This window comes from Theobroma cacao, chromosome 6, assembly GCF_053813885.1.
Source record: "Theobroma cacao isolate CCN51 chromosome 6, ASM5381388v1, whole genome shotgun sequence".
NCBI lineage: Eukaryota > Viridiplantae > Streptophyta > Magnoliopsida > Malvales > Malvaceae > Theobroma > Theobroma cacao.
The window spans coordinates 1374409-1397412 of record NC_142644.1 but is presented as its reverse complement, the minus strand read 5'-3'; the positions used below and the strand labels follow the sequence as shown (position 1 = coordinate 1397412).

Here is a 23004-nt window from a genome sequence, read left to right as displayed (position 1 = left end):
CATACTTCTAATTAAACCTCGAGTTCTGAAATAGACATTTAATCTTTCATACCAGGCCCTAGGTGCTTGCTTTAGTCCATATAGTGCTTTAATAAGCTTACAACCTTACCTTCAACTCCTTGCTTTACATAGCCTTTTGGTTGCTTGATGTAAATGTCTTCAGTTAAAATTCCATTTAGAAAAGCAGATTTCACATCCAGGTGATTGATTCTCTAACCTTCTCTTGCTGCTAATGCTGCCAACAACCTTATAATGTCATGATGTACAACAAGAGAAAATGTTTCAAAGTAATATGTTCCATAGATTTGTGCATAGCCCTTTACCTCTAATCTAGCTTTGAATTTATTTACAGAACCATCAGGATCAAGCTTGGTTCTGTAGATCCATTTTACTTTAATCACAAGATGATCACTTGGTCCGTCAACTGGGCACCAAGTTCCATTTTTCTCAATCATGTTTAACTCAGCATTTATTACTTCCCTCAAGTTTTTATCTGCACTTGCCTCTCTATAGCTAACAAGATCTGTAATTGCTACATTGCATCTGCTATATATATATATATATATCCTAAAGGGTTTTAGTACATCTAATAGCTAAAGATTCATCTTCAATATCTGTCTCACCATTAGACTCACCTTGCATTTGATCTAAAGTCAGCTCCAAGCCACCAGGACATTCAACTACAGCTTTATCCCAGTTTAACTTTGAGTTCTCATCACACTTTATGTCTCTACTAAACATAACCTTCTTGCTTTCCACATTGTACAACTTATACCCTTTAGTAACATCACTATACTCAATCATTATAGTTGCAACACTCTTCTCATCCAGCTTGGATATATTTTCATCTGGTACTTTAGCATAGCAAATAGAGCTAAACATTTTCAAATGAGATACTGAGTGCTTTCTTTCAAACCAACATTCTGTCATAACATGCGGGTCTGGGAACCCGACCACCAGACGTTGGCAAAAATAACGTGGTTTAGGAGTCGCCACCAATCATCTTTTATCTAGGTGCGATTGGACACCTATTAACCCGATTCTAATCAACGAAGTCCTAAATTAATTTTAGGTTCATCGAAAGAACGAGAACTGATCCATGTTTTTTTTTTTTTAGAGATGGGTTCGGGAGTGTGGTTATGCACAGAGAAGGGTTAGCATCTCCGTGGCGCCCGTTCCTTGAATGGTACCATTTAATCTTAAGTTATCCTATTATTGCCTACTTTCGATTTAATTCCCGCTTATTAATTGATTTTTTTATTAAATTGACTAATCGAGTCTTTTATTCGGTTTTACGTATGCACATGATGTAAGCGTAAAATGATGTCGTGGCTTGTTTATTTTAAATAATGGGGTTGGCAGTCTTTTATTAAAAAATTATTCGGAGACTATCCCAACGCTTTGGTGAAGTCTCGAAATTTTTCTCACCTAGAGATATCCTCGAAAGAACTCGTCTCTATAAGCTCCTCGGGGAAATCCCATCATCGGAACTCCCGCACCATTTGCAAGATAAATGTGGCATGCTATGACAGGATAAAATGATGATGTCTACATGCACGCGTTTATTGACTTACGTGGTTCATAATTCATCCAATTATGTACTTAATAATTTATCACCTTATTTATACATTTATCACTATTTATTATTTTTTTGTGGATTATTTGTTTATTTTATTTTTTTTGTTTTCTATTTAGATCCATGTCCTTTAATTAACGTTTTTGATTAATATTTTACTTGATTATATAGCTCATCAAATAAACAATTAATTAATCTATTTTTTAACGATTAAATTAACTCTATTTAGTAGTATTTATTTAAGCTGATTAACTAATTATATTCATTTAAGTTTAAATGCAACATTATGTAAATTTATTTTTTTACGACGATAATTTGACTTAACGGGTATTGAAGTTTAGAGTTCGGATTTATCCCGACGCTTCGGTGAAAATTCGTCTCGAACTTCGCACTAAAAAAAAAATCCCACTTAAAAGAGGCAACTCTTTACCTTTCTTAAGTGGAATTTCTCAAATAATCATTTCATTTTTCTTTTTTATTCTTCTCATTTATTTATTACTATTACTATATATATATTTTTTAAAAAAACTAAATCCATTATGAATTTTCTTGCTATCTATTTACTTATTATATATATATATATATATATATATATATTCTTCTAAACTATGCATCTTTACTATTATTTTTTATTACTACTATCATTATTTTTTTTTGATTTTTCTAGCATTTAAAGAAGCATTCATAATATATATATATATATATATATATATATATATGTATATATATAAATAACTTTTCCTAATATGGTTTAAATCATAACAACAAAAAAATGTAATTTATTTAACAAAATGGGCTAACCCAAAATCAATTGAAATAAGCCCAAACCAAAGAGAAGGGTTATACCTTTCTGGGCTCAGATTAGCCCAGCTCAATGGCCCGTAGAAGCCAAAATCTGCTACACCCAATCTGCTTCCCGAGGTTCAGAAGGCAGAATTCAAAACGCACCGTTTGGTGCTTGTAGAGCCACTTGAAACGACACCGTTTAGGCCTTGACCTTTTAATTCCCCCACTCCACTACTAAAACGGCAACATTTTGCTCTCCTCTGTTGAGTATAAAAGCTTTTTTTTTTTCTTCCTTATTTTCACCTTCTTCATTCTTTCTCTAGTCGGTCACCCTCTCCCTTCTCTTTAAAATTTTCTTTTTCTCTATCTCTTCTTTTTGGTTTCTTTCTCTCTTCAACTTTCCCTATGGCCTGCAGATCCCTCTCTTTCCCTCTCCTTTGGCTTTCTCTTCTCTATTCCCCTTTCTTTTTCAAATCTGACCAACCGGTGGCAGCCCCACCTTCACTGTCATCGGATCTGGCATCGGTACTATTTTCACCTTTTTTTCTCTCCCCCTTTAAGCTAACGGCTTCCCAAACCTTTTGTGCGCCGTTCAGATCCGGCACCACTCACCCCCTATCTCTCCTTCCCTTGCTGAATAGATCCATACTCCCTGGGTCTCTCAAATTTTCGTTTCTTTTTTTTTTTGTATTTTTTTGTTGTGATATCTTATTTTCTGTTGATTGTGGCTGTTTCTGGCTGATAGAGATTTTAGGGTTTTTTGTTTTGAAAATGTTTTTTTTTTCTCTCACCTCATTTTTTTTTGCAGGTGGTTAATCCTTAAAAGCTGAGTTGTCCAAAAATTTAGACAACCCGGCAAAGGGGTTCTGGCACTAAGGAGTTGGTAGCCAGAGCCCCATCACTCATGGTGGTTGGGGAAGGGATGGCTGGGCATACGCCCGACCATTCCTCTTTTTTTTTATTTTTAATTTTATTTTATATTTTATTATTATTTTTATTTTAGAGGTGTCTACACATTCAAAAGGAGTTTTCTTATCTAAAGTTCTAGTCTGAGTTTTGTTTAGAATGTAATTAGTTGTGTTAATAACTTTTTCCCAAAAAATCTTTGAAAGATTCTTCTGAAATAGGAGTCACTAAGCCATTTCCATGAGAGTTCGATTCTTCCTTTCAGCAATTCCATTATGTTGAGGAGAATATGTAATTGTCAACTGATGTATGATCCTTAGCTTAGACAAGCAAGCTTCAAATTCAGCTGAGGTAAACTCTGTATCATTATCACTTCTCAAAGTTTTAATGGTTGACTCAGCTTGATTTTCAATAGTGTTTCTAAACTTCACAAAGTTACTAGGGGCTTTTGTTTTGAACTTAAAAAAGTAAATCCAACAAAATCTAATCCAATCATCAATGAACAGAAGATAGTACTTACTGCCCCCAAGTGAACTAGTCTTCATAGGACTTCCTAAGTTTGTATGAACCAGCTGAAGCTTCCCAGTTACTCTCCATTTTCTCTCATATGGAAAGGGTAGTCGACATTGCTCACCATATTGACAAATAATGCATATCATATCAAGTTTTGTAATCTTACGTAAACCTTCAACCAGCTCTTTAGTTGCCATGACTTGCAGAGAGTTATAGTTTATGTGCCCTAACCTTCTGTGCCACAGCTTAGAGTCAGGTGTTGCATTGAACAAGGTCTTTTGATCTGTAAGCTTCTAGTCAATGAGGTAACACTTGTTCCTCATCTCCATTGTTAATATTTCCTCACCCTTAAGATTAAAGATAGTACAATATTTATCTTTAAACAAGAGAGCATAGTGGTTTTCAGTCAGCTGCCCAACACTCAACAAATTCTGACTTGCATCAAGAATAAAGTAAACACCAAGAATATACTTGTTGCCATCTTGAGTCTCCACAACAATTGTTCCTATGCCTAAAATCTTCATAAAAGATCCATCACCAATCTCAACTCTAGCTTTGTAGCTTCTGTTGATAGTTGTGAATTGTTCTATATCCCTTATCAGATGATTAGAGCAAGCATTGTCTATTAACTACACATTCTTCTTAGCTGATCTCCATACTTTTTGAACCATAAATAGTACTTCATCAGTATTTTCACTTTGCTCAGCAACTGTAGCTTTTTCATCCACATGAGTCCCTTTGTTTTTACATACTTTTTCAACATGACCAAGCTGATTACAGGACCTACATTTGACATTAGGTCTACACTAGCAATACTGAGGTGAATGAGTAGTTTTTATACAACGAGAGCATGGTGGATACTTAGTTTTTTGTTTTTCAGTCTTATCATCCACTGTTTTCTTCCCCTTCTCCTTCCTATCAGGTTCATTTTTCTTTAAACTGTTGCCTCCAAGCTTTAGATTCTTGGTTTTGGCAACCAAGGCACTATTAATGACACTCTTCTGTTTGAATGTTTTTCTTTGTTCAAAAGTTTCTAAGGCATTCACTAGTTCTTTCAGAGTAATCTTCTCCATGTCCTTAGAATCCTTTAGTGAGGAAACTTTATATTCATATTTCTTTGGAAGACTAACAAGCATCTTTTGAACTAATATTTCCTCAATCATAACTTTTCCTAGTAGTCTCAATTGGTTCACTAAGGCCATCATTTTACCAAAAATCTCCTCGATAGATTCATTCCATTGTTAACATTTCAAATTGTCTAAACAGATTTAGTGTTTGAATCTGCCTAGTCCTATCACTACCAAAAATTTCATCTCTCAAGTGTTCCCATACATCTTTTATATTATCTAAATGCATAATCTTACTCAAAATCTCATTAGAAATAGTAGATTGTAAACATGATAAGGCTTTATACCTCTTGGCTTTGTCTTATTCAAACTATTGAATCTGAGCTAAGGTGGGATTGGCATGCCTCTGAACTGGCTCCTCTCCAATCTCCACAACTTCCCAGCTACTAAAGGCCTTGAGGTACGACTTCATCTTCACTGACAAAATTGCATAGTTTCACTAGTGAACATTATTGGAGTAGCAACATTGAAACCTTATGAAGCCATTAATAGATTTTGCAGAGAAAGATTAAGTAATATTCAGCTAATAGAGGAAGAAGATAAAGCAAACAATCCCTTAAGATCACTAATATCTCTTTGATGACATGTTGTGATTTGAAGAGATTTAAAAATGAATGAATAAGTAAAATAGGAAGAACAAGGAAGAAAATCTGGAAAATAATTGGAGAGCACAAAACAGAGGATCACCCACTTTTCATCTATTATTCTTCATTTATATACATTGTAATTAACAAGAAATAATCGAGAGATTAGCATCCGTAGAAAGCATCAAAGAAAGAGAATGAAAATGGTTGGCTATGCACTGATATCCATGTATTGGTTTCAATGCCAAGCAACAGCTACAACCAAAACAGAAAACACCTAGCTTAACAACCATATAAACATCAAAATGACACACTCAAGTAGTGTTTTAACAAGGTAAAGTGAAAAACGACATAGGCTACAGTCATATTGCATAAACAGTAAACTAACTTAAGTGATACGACATCCAATCTTGACGTATCAACTGTTGAAGTGAAGAAACGTCACCGTACTGTTCATCCCTCTTCTTCTTCTTCCTTCTTCATCCTCTGAACCTTCCCATCAAGTCTGCTTCTTAAATTTCCAAAGTTGTGATCATCTTCCAACATACGACACCATACGATCCCTTTCCAAGAACCCTAATTAATCCTCACTCCTTTCACCTCCATTCTCTCTTAATTAACTTGAAGAACTGATGCTGCTATTAGAATGTTCATATATATATATATATATATATATATATATATAGTATAAGGATTTAGTTGCTTTCTCATTAAGTTATACTAGGATGGTACCCGTAGCTATGCTACGAAAAAGATTACAGAAAATATTGATTATGTTAGAGTTGATTTCAATTTGGTACCTTTAAAAGAGTTTGTAGAGAAAACAGTATTGTATTAGTCAACTGCATGAATGTCCAGTTTTTACTGATGGAGGAAAAAATAAACTGGTATTAATTAAAAATAACTATTTGGTCTGGTTTCAATTACCGAAAACTTGCACCTACATATATGATTATAAAACAGTAGAATATTAAGAAATGAGAGAGTATATAACATGTACTATTGATAGATTAAGATAAACAGTTGTACAATATAAGGTAACCATATAATATAAAGATCTTATAAATATAAAATAGTTATTAATTTATAATAATATATCTTTTATATATAAAATGAATGGCTAAGATTGTCAAATTTAATTGATTTATTTGTTCAATGATGACTATGTGCTATGTATATTAAGAAATGAATAAATCTTTTTGATTCTTTTATTTTGTTCGATGAATTGGATGAATATTTATTAGAATTTAAATATTTATGTATAAAAAAGATGTCTAAATACTATGGATTCAGGTTCATGCAGAATAAGAGGATATAAACAAAAAATAATATTAAATTGTAATTGATAAATATTAAATAAATCTATATTTTAAATATTAAAAATTAAAAATTATTGTTTTCAAGTATTTTTTTACTAAAATAAATAAAAATAAAAAACCCTTCAAATGTAAAAAAAACAACGCAACTTTGACATAAGGTGTAAAAAAATTAATTTAATTGAGAATGACAACCAATTGACCTAATTAGTTATCTTATTTAAAACAGAATTTATTCAAAAAAGACGATAATCCTATCAAAGATTATTAGATGTATAATAAACTATTAAGAAATGAGAAAATATATAACCTATACTATTAATAGATTAAAATAAACAGTTGTAGAATATAAGGTAACAGTTTAATGTAAAGATCATATCAATATAAAATAGTTAGTAATTGGTAGTATTATATATTTTTTTATATAAAATGAATGGCTAAAAGTTATCAAATTCAATTTATTTATTTATTCAATGATGACTGTATGTCATGTATATTGAGAAATGAGTAGATTTTTTTGACTTTTTTATTTTATTCAATGAATTGGATGGATGTTTATTAGAATTTAAACATTCATGTACAAAAAAAATGTCTATATACTATAGATTCAAGTTGATGTAGAATAAGAGAATATAGACGAAAAATAATATTAAATTGTAATTAATAAATATTAAATGATTCTATCTTATAAACATTAAAAGTTAAAAATTATTGTTTTCAAATATTTTTTACTAAAATAAATAAAAGTAAAAAAAAAAAACCTTCAAATGTCTAAAGCAATGTAGTTTTGACATAAGATGTAAAAAAATTAATTTAATTAAGAATGACAAATGTCAATTAATTGACCCAATCAATTATCCTACTTTTATATAATGAATTGGATGGATATTTATTGAAATTTAAACATTTAAGTATAAAAGAGATATTTAATGTAAAGATCCTATCAATATAAAATAGTTAGTAATTGGTAGTGTTATATATTTTTTTTTATATAAAATGAATGGCTAAAAGTTATCAAATCAATTTATTTATTTATTCAATGATGACTGTGAAATACCCCATACTTTGATATAGTGATAAATAAAGTTGATCGAATGCAAATTGAGGTCAATTAAAATGTTTAGAAGTGATAAAAGACGAAAAGAGTAGTTTAGGATAAAATATTTCGCAAGTGAGAAAATAATAATAATTTTATCGGAGGAGAATTTGTGAGATAAAAGGCGATTTGGAAGTCAAGTGAGGCATAATAAGGTATTTTGGGTACCAAGGAGACAAGATAAAATTTTTAGAATAAAATAATATTTTATTAATAAAATAATATTAAAATATTAATATTTAGTCGGATGTCGAAATCAATCAAGAAGAAGGATCATATGGTGGATCCAAGTGGGGGAGAAGATGACAAGCCCTACTCTACAGAAATATTTGTCATGACATACATGTGGTGGATAGCATGTTTACATGCTAAGAGAGTCTTGAAAAATTTACAAAAGTCGGTATTGTACCTAGACGTACAACAAAGTTGATTTAAATCTCGAACTAGATCAAATAGAGAATTTATGATGAAATTAAGAATTTTAAAGTCCCAGAATGGGTTAATATGGTGATTCGGAGTTCGAGGATCAATTTGAAGTCAAACCGAAATTTTTGCTATCTAGGGGTAAAATGGTCATTTGCCACCTAGGGACAAAATGGGAATTTTTAGAAAATATTTTTGGCCCCATTTGACTTATTGGAGTAAGATTTGAGGTTTAGAAGTGAAAAATTTTAATTTCGGTATAATTTGGAGTAAAAGAGTAAAATGGTAATTTTGCCACTTGAAATAAAAAATTTAATTTTTGAAAGGATTTTGATCAAATTTAATTATTTGGAGTGTGAAATGAGTATGAGGAGTGCAAATTATGCATTATGGCAAATTTTCAATTTTTGGGGCAAAAATGTAATTTTTGAAAAGTTCAGGGGCAAAAGTGTAATTTTGAAGAATTTGCTCCACCAAAACTTTGGAAAAATCTGGAAATTTCACTTAAGACTTGGATAAGTCAAAGGGAATGCATGGTGGAAAAAGTAGGACAAATGGATGGCTAGAAAAAAAAATGAATTAATAAAATATTTAAAATATGAATAAAATAATATTATTTCATTAAACAATAAAAAAGGCATAAAAAAATCAGCCCACCCATTCTTCTTCTTCAACATTCGGCCAAGCAAGAAACAAGAGAGAGAAAGGAGAAAATAAAACCCTAGCTAAGAAATTTAAAGGGAAAATAGGTGGAAATTCAAAAATCAAGTGAAAAAAGGTAACATTTCTTAAATTTGTCTTGTGCTTTACGTTTCCCATGCATTTTCCATCATTTTTCATGGTTGAATCATGTGATTTGAGGATGATTTGAATTCTGGTCATATGGGTTTAGAGAGAGAAAGTTGTTAGATAAATTTGATTTTGAGCTATGTTAGTGTTTAGTGTTAGTTTAGCATGTTTATGAGTAAAACAACAAGAAAAATATTTATCTTCTCCATGAATTTCCCTAGGCCGAATCTAGCCAATGGTATGTGAGGATGAGGTTGACTTTATTTTAAGAGAATTGGGTGGAAAAATGATGAATTATGAGGTTGGAAATTAAATGGGAATTTTCGGTGCAATAAATTGAAATTTTTACCCACTTGGGGTAAAAGCGTAATTTATAGTCCGGACTGATAAATTGGACCAAATTCACAGTCATTGAGGTATTGTGGATATAATTGGATAATTGAAACTGAAATGGATGGAATTGGAGTCGAATTAGGGATTTTAGGAATTTACACCGTGTATAGGCGAGTTAGGTCGGACACCGCAATTAAGCGATTGTCTAGACATTTCAAATCCTATCTAGTGCATACGCATGGATAAGAGCCTGAAATAATTTATGATAAATTGACACAATTTACTGAATTTTGTGTCATGGATTATGGATAGGTGGTGAGTCAATTGTTTCGGGTAAGAGACTGCACCCGAGGGCGGAAGATAGGAGTATTTCTACTCCTAATACTGTGAGTAAACTTATTATCGTCTTAATTATCTAGAGTAGTTTTATACAATTGTGTGATTTTATAAAAAAATGAGTTTAAATGGTAAATTGCTATGTTTTAAGAGAAATTGTGATTTTATAAAATGATTTTATAAATTTTCTGAAAAATCGAATATTGGTTTTGAAAATAGAGTAATTGGAGACTGCCTGCTTGTGTTGTAAATTTATGGTTTTAAATTGAATGGCTTATGACAATATATGAGCATGAATGGCTAAATTGATTTTGGTGTCAGAATTATTTGTATTGTGTATTCAGCCTTGAGAGGCTAGATTGTGATAAATTGCCATGCCATGCTAGAATGAATTTTATTGAATTGGTGGAGTATATATTGATTATTTACTGCAGAGGGGGTTCCGTGGACCAGCCTATTAGAGGGGCACGGTAAACTCTATTATATTATTACCTCGAACGGAGAGGCGCGTAGGGTATCTCCTAGGGTAAAGCTTAGGGTTCACTTCACGCTAAACCACCACGTGAAGGGGAACTCAGCCAACGCCAAGGAACGACTGTATTTTTCTCAAACTAAAAATATATTTTAAGTGTATATGAAATTTTAACAGCCTTGGCAGACTCGGTTGGATGCCCTGCGCAAGGTATCACTGAGTATGAATTTTGGCACGAGCCAAAGTTTTAAGAAATTCATAAGCCAAGTTGATTACTCGATTTATATGGATTGATTTTATTTGGTTGAAATGAACTGAAAGGTAATGAAATTACAGTATGATGACTTGTTTTAATTGTCTCCATTTACTCGACTTTAGATACTTTTGATGGTATCTGTTTACTCACTGGGATTATAAAATCTCACCCCTTCTTCCTATACATTTTTCAAGCTCAGGACAGTTTGTAGATAGTCGAGTAGGACGAGAACTAAGCTCGAAACTGCATTATAAAAAGTAAGAGTTCACAGTCTTACATCCTCTTGGTCAATTGGAGCCCACGTGTCAGTGCAGATCAAAACTTATATTTTGGTTATTTGTATTTCTATTCATACAATTTTTATTTTACTTTCATGTGCGAAAAATTATTTACGAATATTTCTATAAAAATTTATTTTATGAGAAAATAGAATATCTTATTTATTATTTTTGAATAGTACTAGTTGTCAACAATTTGCTTTCAAATGAACATTTTAGATACTTAATTGTTTTTAAATCATTAAATATATATTTTCTGCTTATCTACTACATTTTTAGCAAGTTTTGAGATTTTTGACGAAAAATTACGAAAATACCCCTGTGAGCCAAAAAATAATATTTTATTGTTCTTATTTGAAAATGACTTATGATTTTTTTGAAATACGAGATTTAATAATTGTTGCTCACCGGGGAGATGCGGAAGTTGATGCTAAGCCTTGCGAGGTTTCAATCGGCATTCGAGGTGAAGAATGTCTGTCGAGGCCTCGCGGCGGTTGTCACGGGCCCGATGGGGAGTTCTAGGTCGTGACAGACTGTGTGTCATGTATATTGAGAAATGAGTAGATTTTTTTGACTTTTTTATTTTGTTCAATGAATTGGATGGATGTTTATTAGAATTTAAACATTCATGTACAAAAAAAATGTCTATATACTATAGATTCAGGTTGATGCAGAATAAGAGAATATAGACAAAAAATAAAATAAAATTATAATTAATAAATATTAAATGAATCTATCTTATAAACATTAAAAGTTAGAAATTATTGTTTTCAAATATTTTTTACTAAAATAAATAAAAGTAAAAAAAAAAAAAACCTTCAAATGTCTAAAGCAATGTAGTTTTGACATAAGGTGTAAAAAAATTAATTTAATTAAGAATGACAAATGTCAATTAATTGACCCAATCAATTATCCTACTTTTATATAATGAATTGGATGGATATTTATTGAAATTTAAACATTTAAGTATAAAAGAGATATTTAATGTAAAGATCCTATCAATATAAAATAGTTAGTAATTGGTAGTATTATATATTTTTTTTATATAAAATGAATGGCTAAAAGTTATCAAATCAATTTATTTATTTATTCAATGATGACTGTGTGTCATGTATATTGAGAAATGAGTAGATCTTTTTGACTTTTTTATTTTGTTCAATGAATTGGATGAATGTTTATTAGAATTTAAACATTCATGTACAAAAAAAAAGTCTATATACTATAGATTCAGGTTGATGCAGAATAAGAGAATATAGACAAAAAATAAAATAAAATTATAATTAATAAATATTAAATGAATCTATCTTATAAACATTAAAAGTTAGAAATTATTGTTTTCAAATATTTTTTACTAAAATAAATAAAAGTAAAAAAAAAAAACTTTCAAATGTCCAAAGCAATGTAGTTTTGACATAAGGTGTAAAAAAATTAATTTAATTAAGAATGACAAATGTCAATTAATTGACCCAATCAATTATCCTACTTTTATATAATGAATTGGATGGATATTTATTGAAATTTAAACATTTAAGTATAAAAGAGATATCTATATACTATAGATTCAGGAACATGCAGAATAAGAGAATATAAATAAAAAATAATATTAAATTGTAATTGATAAATATTTAATAAATCTATCTTCTAAGTAATAAAAGTTAAAAATTATTGTTTTTAAGTATTTTTTATTAAAATAAATAAAAGTAAAAAAACAAAAAAAAAACCATTCAAATGTCCAAAATAACTTATTTTTGACATAAGGTGTAAAAAAAATTAATTTAATAGAAAACGAAAAGTCAGAAAAATAAAAATAGTTCTAATTGAATGACACTTGTCGTTCAATTGAATACTCAATTGAAAACAATTGAAAGAAATTGAAACATCCTACTTTTATATATATTATAGATATTTGATTCAAATTTCAAAAAACAAAGTTTATATTTGATTCAACTTTTTTTCTAAAAAAAAAAGTTACACATTTTATTCAAGTAGAGCGTGAGACTGATACAAGAAATCTACTGAAAGAAGAAAATATTGATTAAAAACCCGAATAAGGAGGAATGCTTTGTTCATTCCGGAAGAAGTTTCCAGGATCGACAGCATGTTTGACACGTGCTAATCGCTCAAAGTTGTTCTTGAAGTACTTTTCTCCCCAGACTTTTGACCTCAAATAGCTTGGACTCCCATATTTGTTATTGATTCCTAGGCTGAGATCTCTGTAGTTGAGATATGCAGCTCTTGGGTTCTGGGAAACATAAGGTTCCATGAAATTATAAAGCTTGTTAATCCAGTCTGTACGTTTCGTCTCTACATCAGGTCCTCCTTCTTTCCAGTTGGTGAAGTATTGTATATTGTACAAGGTTCCTGCTCTATGAGGGAATGGGGTTGCATCCTGTGGTATTTCGTCCATTTTCCCACCGTAAGGATCCCAAATCATTATACCGGCTTCCCCTTCTTGCATCACGTTCCATATTGCTTTAAGCCCACGTTTTGTAATTGGTTTGTTCACAAAATCTGATTTAGCTATGAAAAAGCTCTGCAGATTGTTCTTCCTGTCCGTCAGGACATCGACGTTTTTGCCTTTTGCGAACCCCCTATCCAAGAATAGAACGGATTCTATCCAACTTAGTTCCTTGCAGTGCTCTTCTTGCAAGTGTAGACCCAACTCAGGAAATTTCTCGTCGATCAAAGGAAACAGTTGATGAAGTGGTCCAAGATACAAAGAATTGAAGATCGCTCTGACTGTTGTTCTACCATCAGATTCCTTCCCCACTGTCAAGAGAATCCTTATAAACAGATCTTCAGGTAACCTGGTTGCAATCTGTTGCCACCTATGAATCAGCGAAGTTGCTCCTTGCTGCAGGGTTATGGGGACGTTGAAAGCAGTAACTTTAGGAGGGACAGGAACCAGCTTGACCTTCCATTCCACAATGACTCCAAAACTTGCAGCACCACCTCCTCTGATAGCCCAAAACAGGTTCTCACCCATCGCCCTTCTGTCGAGAATGTTACCATCCGCGTTAACCAGGATGGCATCAACTATATTATCGGCTGCAAGACCAAATTTCCTCATCAGGGTACCTTGTCCCCCTCCACTTAAATGGCCGCCAACTCCAATGCTAGAACAAATCCCAGCTGGGAATCCTAAAGTCTGACTGCGGTTGGCAATCTGGTAATAGAGTTCACCCAGTGTAGCACCAGCTCCAACCCAAGCAGTTTTACTTTTCAGGTCGACTGTCACTTTCCGAAGATAGAAAAGATCAATGAGAACAAATGGGGTGTTTGCTTTATAAGAGAGCCCCTCATAGTCATGGCCGCCGCTCCGAATCCTGACCTGTAGGCCATGATATTTGCTGCAAAGAACTGCAGCTCGGAGATGATCAGCACAGCGCGGTGTAATGATGTACCGAGGTCTTTGCCCAACGGAGGAATTGAACCTTAAGTTTTGGATAGATGATTGGAGAATAGGTAAATATTCAGGAGAATGTGCACTGTGTAACAAGTCGTGAACCTGAGTAAGAAATGGAGAATGGAAAGCTATGCATTGGTAGAAGGCTCCATAGAATAGCAGGTCTGGTGACGCAGAAGATACGAAGAACAAAATTGGAAATATGGTACAAACAAGAAGCTGACCATCAAGTCTCATCTTTGACATTGCTCCCCAAATATCTTTGTCATATTCCTGTTATATACCTTGATGAACATAATTTCAAATGCGAGTAAACAGGAGGCTATTAATTTCAAGAACGGAGAAACTGCTGGTAAATTAAAGAATGATATAAATGTGGAGAAGAGGGTATAAACCTTAACCAAGTCATTTTCATAACTTCTTTTCTGCAGCAGTTAATTAATAATGTTAATGTTATTTCTCCAGGCTGTTACATGTAGAAATTGATTAATGAGCGTGATGAATGAAAGAAGTGAAAAAAAGGCTTCCGACCTGCCGGATTCGAACCAGCGACCTAAGGATTAGCTGCTTAACTACTACAGTCCTCCGCTCTGCCAACTGAGCTAAGGTCGGTTACATCAAAATTTAATTTCAGTCCTATTACTGATATTAATATTTATTAATATTTGTAAATTGTTATTTTAGTAAAAGAAAACATTCTAAAAGAACCGGACTAATTGGTATGATTGTTCTATTATTGTGTTATTTCAAATTTTGGGTTACATTAAATCTATGTCTTTTTTTTTTTGGATTTAATTGTGACATTGCAAATAGAGTTATTTTGAATTGAGTTGTTTCAAATTCAAGTTATTGCTTAATTTATTAAAGAATTAGAGTCATTTTCATTGTAGGGTAATATATTTTTGTGTAAACAAGGTTTTGTTTCAATGACATGGAATAGATCCTAAAAGTTTTAACTATTTCATATTCAAGGTTCACTTGTGTGAGTTTTATCCGATTTTAGATATGTGGTGTCGAGTTCAGGTTTGAAAATACCTAAAGTGACCCATTCCATAGACAAATATATAGTCAGCTCAATTTAACTAACCTGTTTCTTATTCTTTTAAGTTTATTATTGTTATTAATATTATTAGGCATACCAATCTTACTTTCCAATAAAATTAGAATAGATTATTCTTGGACTATTTTTTTACCAGGCCAAACATTACATAGGATATCATTTTGAATAATTGATAAAGGTTTTAAAATTATATTTGACAATGCATACCAAAAATTGGTGAATACAAGTTTAATTATTTAATTTGAAAGACGATTAAGCATTGAACTTAAGAAGTTAGAATTATTTTAAAAAAATTTCCACTTTTAAATAATTTTCTTTTGTAATTACTAGTATCTTATACCTATTCAAAACTTTATATTTAATATGCTCTATAATTATTTTTTAGAATAAGATATGGAGATGCAGTATTGATAATTTTTTAAGCATTTATTCTAAATTTAAGTTGTATGCCATTTACAAATTGCTACCAATATCGGGTCATTTTGGATTTGTTGAATCATCTTAAATATTTTATTTTCGGCTGGAAATATCTTAGACGTTCGATTAGTTTTGTTTTCAAATAATTTTACGCTTTAATTATATTCGTTCAAATTAACTACATACCATGTATTATCTCAACATATTTTGGATTAAGGTTAAATTTGATTTGTAATGGATTAGGTTATAACAAATATCACCACTTCTATAATAAGTTTATAGATCGAATAACTAATATTCATAGATAATGAAAATATATAAAATATAATTTTATATGTATATCTCTTTATATGGATGTATATATGTATATAGGTATAAGATTATAAAACACAATGTTTTCAAGCTTAAGGTTAATTTCTATCATTTTGCTTATTTTATTTTTATCCCTCCTTTATTTGTTTGCCAAATGGTATACCCTTCTTTTTCTTTTTAATTTCTTTGACATGACATTGTCGGTGGTTTTGGTCTCAAATCTTTTGGAATTTAATGAGGGGTGGGCAGGACACATAAATGTAAGTGTATTGTTTTTAGTTGCCTTGTTGGGGTCCTTCGATAATATTGGAGCTAGTTACAGATATTTCCAGAGCGGGCCAAGGTTCCCATACATTAATGCCAAAGGTTTACGTCCCATCCATTTGCCATAGCTAGCAAAAGATCTGTAGATATTTCTAACCTGGTAGATATTCCAAACCTGATTACAAAATTCATAACCATTCAAATTCAGGTAAAATCTAAAAATCCCTCTCATAACATTTCAAAATGATATTTTAATTTCTCTTTTTTTAAAATAATGTTTTTGGTTTCTTGACTAATAGCACTTCATTAAAAAAAATTAAACCTAATACTATATAAATATTTTAAGACGTAAAATCCCCTTATATTGTTTTTTAAATTTAAGCCTATTCTCTTTTCAAAGAAACTCTGCTTTTTCTTCTCTCAAAAACTTTAAGTGACTACTTAGGTGTTTTCAGGTTGTCTCGAGACTTAAAATCAACTTTTAGAAGAGCTCTTTTTACAGTGATGGTGTTGACCAACAAACTGCAAGTCAATGGGCTGATTTAATTAGTTGCCAACATGGTTCCCTTCCTACTTTTTACCTCGGCCTTCCCCTAGGAGCCCCTGTTGGCTCTACTAATATTTGGCAGTTATAGTAAAATGCAAGTTTGAGAACCTAACCTCTAGACGTGAAAAACTTAAGAGTCGTTATTAATCTTTTTGATTTTGATGCGATTAGTCACTTATTATTATTTTTTTATTTGACGGAATCCTAAATTGATTGTAGGTATGTCTAAAGAACAATAAACTAGTCTGTCAATTTTTAGAGTTGAGTTTGAGAGTACGATTATGCACAAAGAAAGATTAGCATCATCGTGACACCCATTTCATAAATGGTATCATTTAATCATATGTTATCCTATTATAGCCTAAACTATTGATTTTATTCTTCTGTTTTCCTAATTATTGTTTATTTACTTTATTTTTTATTTTGTTAGCAAATTAAATATTTTATTAGATTTTACGAATGTGATGTGCACATGATGCAATTCTGAAATTCATGGCATAAAATCCAGATAATGTCAAACGAAAATCTTTTATTGAGGATATTTCTCGAGTTCACCCATCATACTAGTAGGATCTAGAGATATTTTCTCACCTAAAGAAATACCTGAGAAACTTGCCTTCGCAAGTTTGATGAGTACATCCCATCATTGGGGTAATCGTTTGTAAGTAAAAATAATATTTTTAGTAAATGCAAACCTATTACGAGTAGAGGTTTTTTATTAAAGATATTCTTCGAGCCCATCCCATCATATTGGTGGGATTCGGAGGTATCTTTTCATCTAGAGAATTTTTTGAAGAAACTCACCTTCGCAAGCTCTCTTCGAAAGGCCCATCATCAGGGTTTTGACTTGTGCACACAATACGTCTATATGTCATGACATTTAACAATGCAATGATGATGTGTAATGTGCCTATAAATTTCAATATTCATTTCTTAATCTTCCTACAACTCTTTTATTATCTCTTTGAAATTTCTCTTTTTTTTTTATTGTTTATCTTTGTATATATATATGTATCATAAAATAATATTTTATGTTTATTATTTTCATCCAACTATATTTTATTTTATTATATAAATTTTTTATACTTAAGTATTTATCTATTTTGCGATATATATTGTCCTATTACCCAAGTGTTATTTTTTAACCAAATATTTATTTCATAATTATTATTATTTATATATATTTTTTATAACTCAACTTCTTTCTTACATTTTCATTAACCTATCCTATTTTCTTTTTGACTAACTATTCTATTAATTTATATATATTTTATTATTATTGTTATTTTTATCGAGACTCAAAATTTAAATCCTCCTATCATACTGGTAGGGTCTTAATCAAAATCTCTAACTTAGAAAAGTTCATTTGGAATTGTGACTTTTCGCATTCCGAAAGAACATTCCATCATCGACATAACCCAGACAATATTTTCCCTATATTACTATTTTTAAAAAAAAAACGTCAATAACCTACTTTTGAGCATCAACATTATATATCTTTTTTGCATTATTAATTCTAGATATTATTTGTTTTTTATTGAGCTATATACTTATTTTTATATTATTTGTTTTTTATTGAGCTATATACTTATTTTTACTTTTCATATACCTATATCGTTTTCATATACTAATCTATTTTCCATTATTATTATATATTTTGTTTTGTCAAAGTAAATTTATTCCTACATTCAATACAAACTAAAATTACGAGTAAAATAAGTTGAAATAACATATAAGCAACCAAAAAAAAAACCCAACAAAATAAAATGAAATGGCCCAAGAAATCTCACCTTGTTTGGGCTCACATTAAGCCTCAATTTTCTGGACTTGGTGAAGGTCTAAAAATGGAGGGAAGTGGCTCTAAAAGGTGGCTTTGGAGCTGGTTTCAAGAAATTTGATGAAAAAGAGGTTTAACTATGGCTTGTAGCAACAGAAAAATAAAGTGTTTTGGCAGCAAATATGGAGTTTTTCATCAACAAAAATGTAAAGTTTTGAGAGGTTATGAAAAAGAAAGAGAATAAATTTAAATTTGGAATTCAAATGATGCTTTAATGGTGGAATCAAGGAAAGAGAACAAGAGAAATGGAGTAAGAAGAAATATAGAGGTGAACGGTTGATTCTTGTGGCTGGAGAGCTCCCTTGAGCTGATGAGGAAAAAGATTTTTATACTTAGAGAGTAGCTTAGGTTGCATATTTGACCATATTACCCTTAATGTCTTATTCATTATTTTCATTTTTGATTTTTCCTTTTACTTTTTTTCTTTTATTTTTTCATTCATTTTTTCATCCTTTGATTTTTTTTATTTTTAATTAATTTATTTAATTTATATATATATTTAAAAAATAAGTGTCTACAGCTACCCCTCTTTACACGTTTTTGAAAATCAGGGATCGTGCAAGAACATAGACACCTTGCTTTAACCAAATTGAAAAAGCTCCTTATTTGAAGGCTTCACAACTTTAAAGAAAATTAAGAACTCCTTTCATGAAAGCTCCACAATTTTAAAGAAAATAAATGATTACCCAGAGGTCTTGGAGATGTATCTAGAGATTTTGAAGATGTACTGGGAGGTTTTGAAAATGTACTCGGAGGTTTTATAAGAAAAAGTTGCTCTTAATCTCTAAATGAGATTACGTAACTTTAAAAAAATATTAATGCTAGTTACCCAAAGGTGTCATAAGACTGTACCTAGAGGTTTTAGAAAATGTAACTAGAGATTTTAGAGATGTACTTGAAGGTTTTAAAAGAAAGGTTGCTCACTATCTCAAAATAAGGCTATGTAGCTTTAAACAAATATTAATGCTAATTACCTCGAGGTGTCATAAGAATGTACCTAGAAGTTTTGAAAATATACTTGGAGGTTTTAGAAAATATACCCAAAGATTTTGGAGATGTACCCGGAGGTTTTAAAAGAAAAGGTTGCTCCTTATCTTAAAATGAAGCTACGTAACTTTAAAAAAATATTAATACTAATTACCTAGAGGTTTTACAAGAATGTACCCAGAGGTTTTATTGATGTACTCGGAGGTTTGGAGATGTACTCGGAGGTTTTAAAAGAAAAGGTTGTTTCTTATCTCAAAATGAGGCTGCATAACTTTAAAGAAATATTAATGCTAATTATTTGAAATTTTTCAGAATGGTTCTCAAATTAATCATAGCTTGATGTCTTTGCATGATTCTTGAGTTGGATGGGCTTTTGCCTTTCCAAATGCATAGAAAATATGTGTGAATGTTGATTATTGCTTGAAAATTTTCAACCTCATTGTTGCATGGTCATGTACATGTATGCATGATTTTATGACAGGAGGAAAATTACTTTCATATCATCATTTCATTTCAGTGTATTCCTCTATCAAAAGCCATTCTTCCTATTTTTGTAAACTCTTATATGATTTTTGTGTAGTTGCTAACTATTTTATCATGAAAAGACCTTCTTGCTAGTCTTGTCATATCATTCCTAATTCTTGAAATCATTTCCTGAAGATGAATATCACAAAGGAATCGTGTATCAATTCAAATTTGATTTCAATTGTTCCATGCTCCCTAATCCTTGAGAAATGATCCATAAAAATGCTTGTCTCATTATTTAAAACTCTTGATCTTCATATTATGATAACAAAAGTTTCTTTACAGAAATGAAGAACTCTCTCCTTTTCGAAACATATTTTCCTTTTGCTTTCCAAAACATTGAACTATGACAAAATGCCACCAAAATTCCCCCAAAAAACTATTTTTAATGACAAAAGATAGTTAAGTTTTGGGAACAAAAATGACTCAATTCAATACTTTTGTAACATGTGATATTTTAATCTCTTGAAAAATTGATGATTACTACTTGAAAGGACTTTAGATGACAATTTGGTCTTTCAAATGGATTGGGTGGTATAACACATTAAGGTTTTGCTCATCAAGAAGGATTTCACCACTTCATGATAAAAGAAGAGGAGTTGAAGTTTTTTTGTCTAAGCTCACAAATGAAGAGTGATTTAGAATCAAATTTTGCAAAAAGATTCTTTTCAAATCGTAAACAAATTTGGCACTTTCTCAGTCTCATGATGTGTGACAAGATCATAAATGTCAAGACCAGTTATCAAGGGCTTAATATTACAGAAAGCTATTTTGAAAGAGATAGGTTCAAGATTCAGTATAGATTTTTCTAATAGATCTTGAATCTTTAATGGTGATTGAGAGTCTTAAATACTTAAAAAGTGTCTAACGCATCCTAGTTGCCATGAAATGGTCTTTCACTAGTGCTTCTTGTTATCGCCTCAATCAGAATCATGAGTGACTTCATAAGCTCATTTTCGCTTTAGACTGCCTTTTCGGGTTTTCATCCTAAAGGTTTATCTTTTTTTTTTCTTTTTTCTCTCTTTTTTTTTTTTATTGATTGTTCCATCATGCACTTGAAAAATTCAAACTTGGTCCAAAATGACTCGAGGGATTCAAAAGGAAAATTTTGGCGAAGAAAATAAGTCATGGTCTTATTTTCTATATGATGATTTCTTTTTATAAGAAAACTCTTCAATGTAAGTATCCACACTTGATCAAAATGGACTTTTTCAAGTACTTAATATAGGCTATGATCAAGGGTTCTGAAAAAAAATGGATATAAAGGCCCAACACATGTATTTAAAGGTGATTAAACTAAGGACCATTTATTGTCATGTAAAGGACTTTTTTAAGACATTTGTCCTTTTTCATAGCATACTTTTTCCATCATTTCCTTTTTATGCTTTTTCTTTCTTTTTTTTTTTCATTGCAATTTTCATTTTGATGGATTGGATTTAAAATTTTCAAGAACTCAAATTCGCATCTACCTTGACAATATATAGTGTGTTTATTTTTCCTTTAGAATGAATCTTCTATCATCTATGCTTCTAAAAAAAATTTTCCTACATAATTGCCCCATAGTGTAGGAGGTGATCCTTTGTTAAGGTGAATTTTAGTGAAAATTCAATAGGTTCAAAGGGGTGGCAAATGGATAATTTCTCATTTGCTAAAGGAAAATGAAATAGGGCCATTTATCTTTTCAACTATAGGTTTTTTCTTTTTTTATAATTGGGGGAGGGGGGATTCGAACTTTACTTTTTAGGCAGGGGGATCATGCATCAACCTATGAGCCAAATGCTCAAGTGCATCCTCTCAACTATAGTTACTTATATTGAAGAGCAATTCTTAGAAAGGAAGAAATTAAAATCAAAAGTTGATTTTTCATGTTTTTCCTCTTTTGAAACCATTTAAGTATTTCAAGTGCATAATGTCACTGTCAACTTTCCTTGCCATTCTCTCACTTTCTTATTTCTTTTCTTTATTTTTTTTTTTGCTTCTTCACAACTCCAGATTGAATTAGCTTTTCCAAAATGGAAGGACTCATTGAGAATGTCTTTCCTTAATTAGCCACTCAAATGAAGGTTTAAGGGACAATTCTTCACAACAAAGATAGAAGCCTTCAAAGATCTAATATCAAAATACCTTATCATAATTAACTCTTTATAACAAGAAATACCTTTGCTAAATGAGAGAGGAAAAAGGGCTACTTTTCAAGCCATGGTGTCTTTGAGGTATTAGGTAATCTTGATTTTTTGGTCATCATGCCCCAAAATAAGAATGAAGAAAAGCTTTAGACATTGAGTCCAAGGTTCACATTTGGTATCCAAATTGAAAGAATTTGAGATGTTTTGACATATTTGAGACTTTAGCATAGTCTTGACATTTATTAACCTAACACAATCGAAGTCTTTATAAGAGTACCTAATTTGCTTTATTTTTAAAAAAAAGAATGTTGCAAAACAACCAATTATAACATTGGTCATTGCCTAGACAAAGATCATTGTCCTTTGGTATCACATGACAAGGTTTATGAACTTTTGAAACTTTGCTTCCTTTTGAACTCAAGTTCTTGAATAGCTTTTATTTGAGTGGTTTTGGGTTCCAAAGTGTTTAGAGAAATGGTTCAAGAATGTTGGCAAGGACAAGTTCGTTCCAAACAGTAACTATCAATTCTTTCGAGAACATGTGCACACTTTATTGCCAAAACCCTTTTCCCCTCGTGACTTTTCTATCAATTTTTTATGATCTTGAAAATATGTTATGAAAACATTTATTAAATCAATTGTATCCCATCATTTTGCAAATTAAACCTAAATCTTCAAAAATTTTAACCCAACAAAAACATTAAAGCTTCAATTACAACTTCTGAAGTTTAT

At 30.9% G+C, this 23004-nt stretch overlaps 2 protein-coding genes and 1 non-coding gene across 6 annotated transcripts; all 3 read right to left on the bottom strand.

Moving 5' to 3' along the window:
* Positions 1–4074: 4074 nt before the first annotated feature.
* Positions 4075–4983, bottom strand: LOC148761959 (uncharacterized). Its single transcript, XM_088807297.1, has 2 exons — positions 4643–4983; positions 4075–4375 (listed from the first exon to the last, which is right to left on the bottom strand). The coding sequence occupies exons 1-2, from the start codon at positions 4981–4983 to the stop codon at positions 4075–4077; spliced, it is 642 nt and encodes a 213-aa protein (XP_088663423.1).
* Positions 4984–12665: 7682 nt separating this feature from the next.
* Positions 12666–18923, bottom strand: LOC18595177 (berberine bridge enzyme-like Cyn d 4). 4 transcript variants are annotated; one of them, XM_088807053.1, is made up of 3 exons: positions 18588–18923; positions 14422–14481; positions 12666–14299 (listed from the first exon to the last, which is right to left on the bottom strand). In XM_088807053.1, exons 2-3 carry the CDS (start codon positions 14422–14424, stop codon positions 12827–12829), a joined length of 1476 nt encoding a protein of 491 aa, XP_088663179.1. In that variant the 5' UTR covers positions 14425–14481; positions 18588–18923; the 3' UTR covers positions 12666–12826. The 4 variants fall into 4 exon arrangements, with proteins under 4 accessions (XP_088663179.1, XP_088663180.1, XP_017978141.1 ...); XM_088807054.1 differs by having other exon boundaries at positions 14422–14470; XM_018122652.2 differs by having other exon boundaries at positions 12666–14481.
* Positions 14723–14809, bottom strand: TRNAY-GUA (transfer RNA tyrosine (anticodon GUA)). Its single transcript is given in 2 exon segments — positions 14723–14758; positions 14773–14809. It is a non-coding gene; the product is annotated as a tRNA-Tyr (tRNA).
* Positions 18924–23004: the final 4081 nt, after the last annotated feature.

What these genes read in the sequence shown, in the direction of transcription:
- LOC18595177 (XM_018122652.2), bottom strand. Translation starts at nt 14,443, where the DNA reads ATGTCAAAGATGAGACTTGATGGTCAGCTTCTTGTTTGTACCATATTT.
- LOC148761959 (XM_088807297.1), bottom strand. Translation starts at nt 4,983, where the DNA reads ATGGCCTTAGTGAACCAATTGAGACTACTAGGAAAAGTTATGATTGAG. An exon ending in ACTGAAAAACAAAAAACTAA is followed by an intron (nt 4,376 to 4,642) that starts GTATCCACCATG and finishes TCATCTGATAAG; the next exon opens with GGATATAGAACAATTCACAA.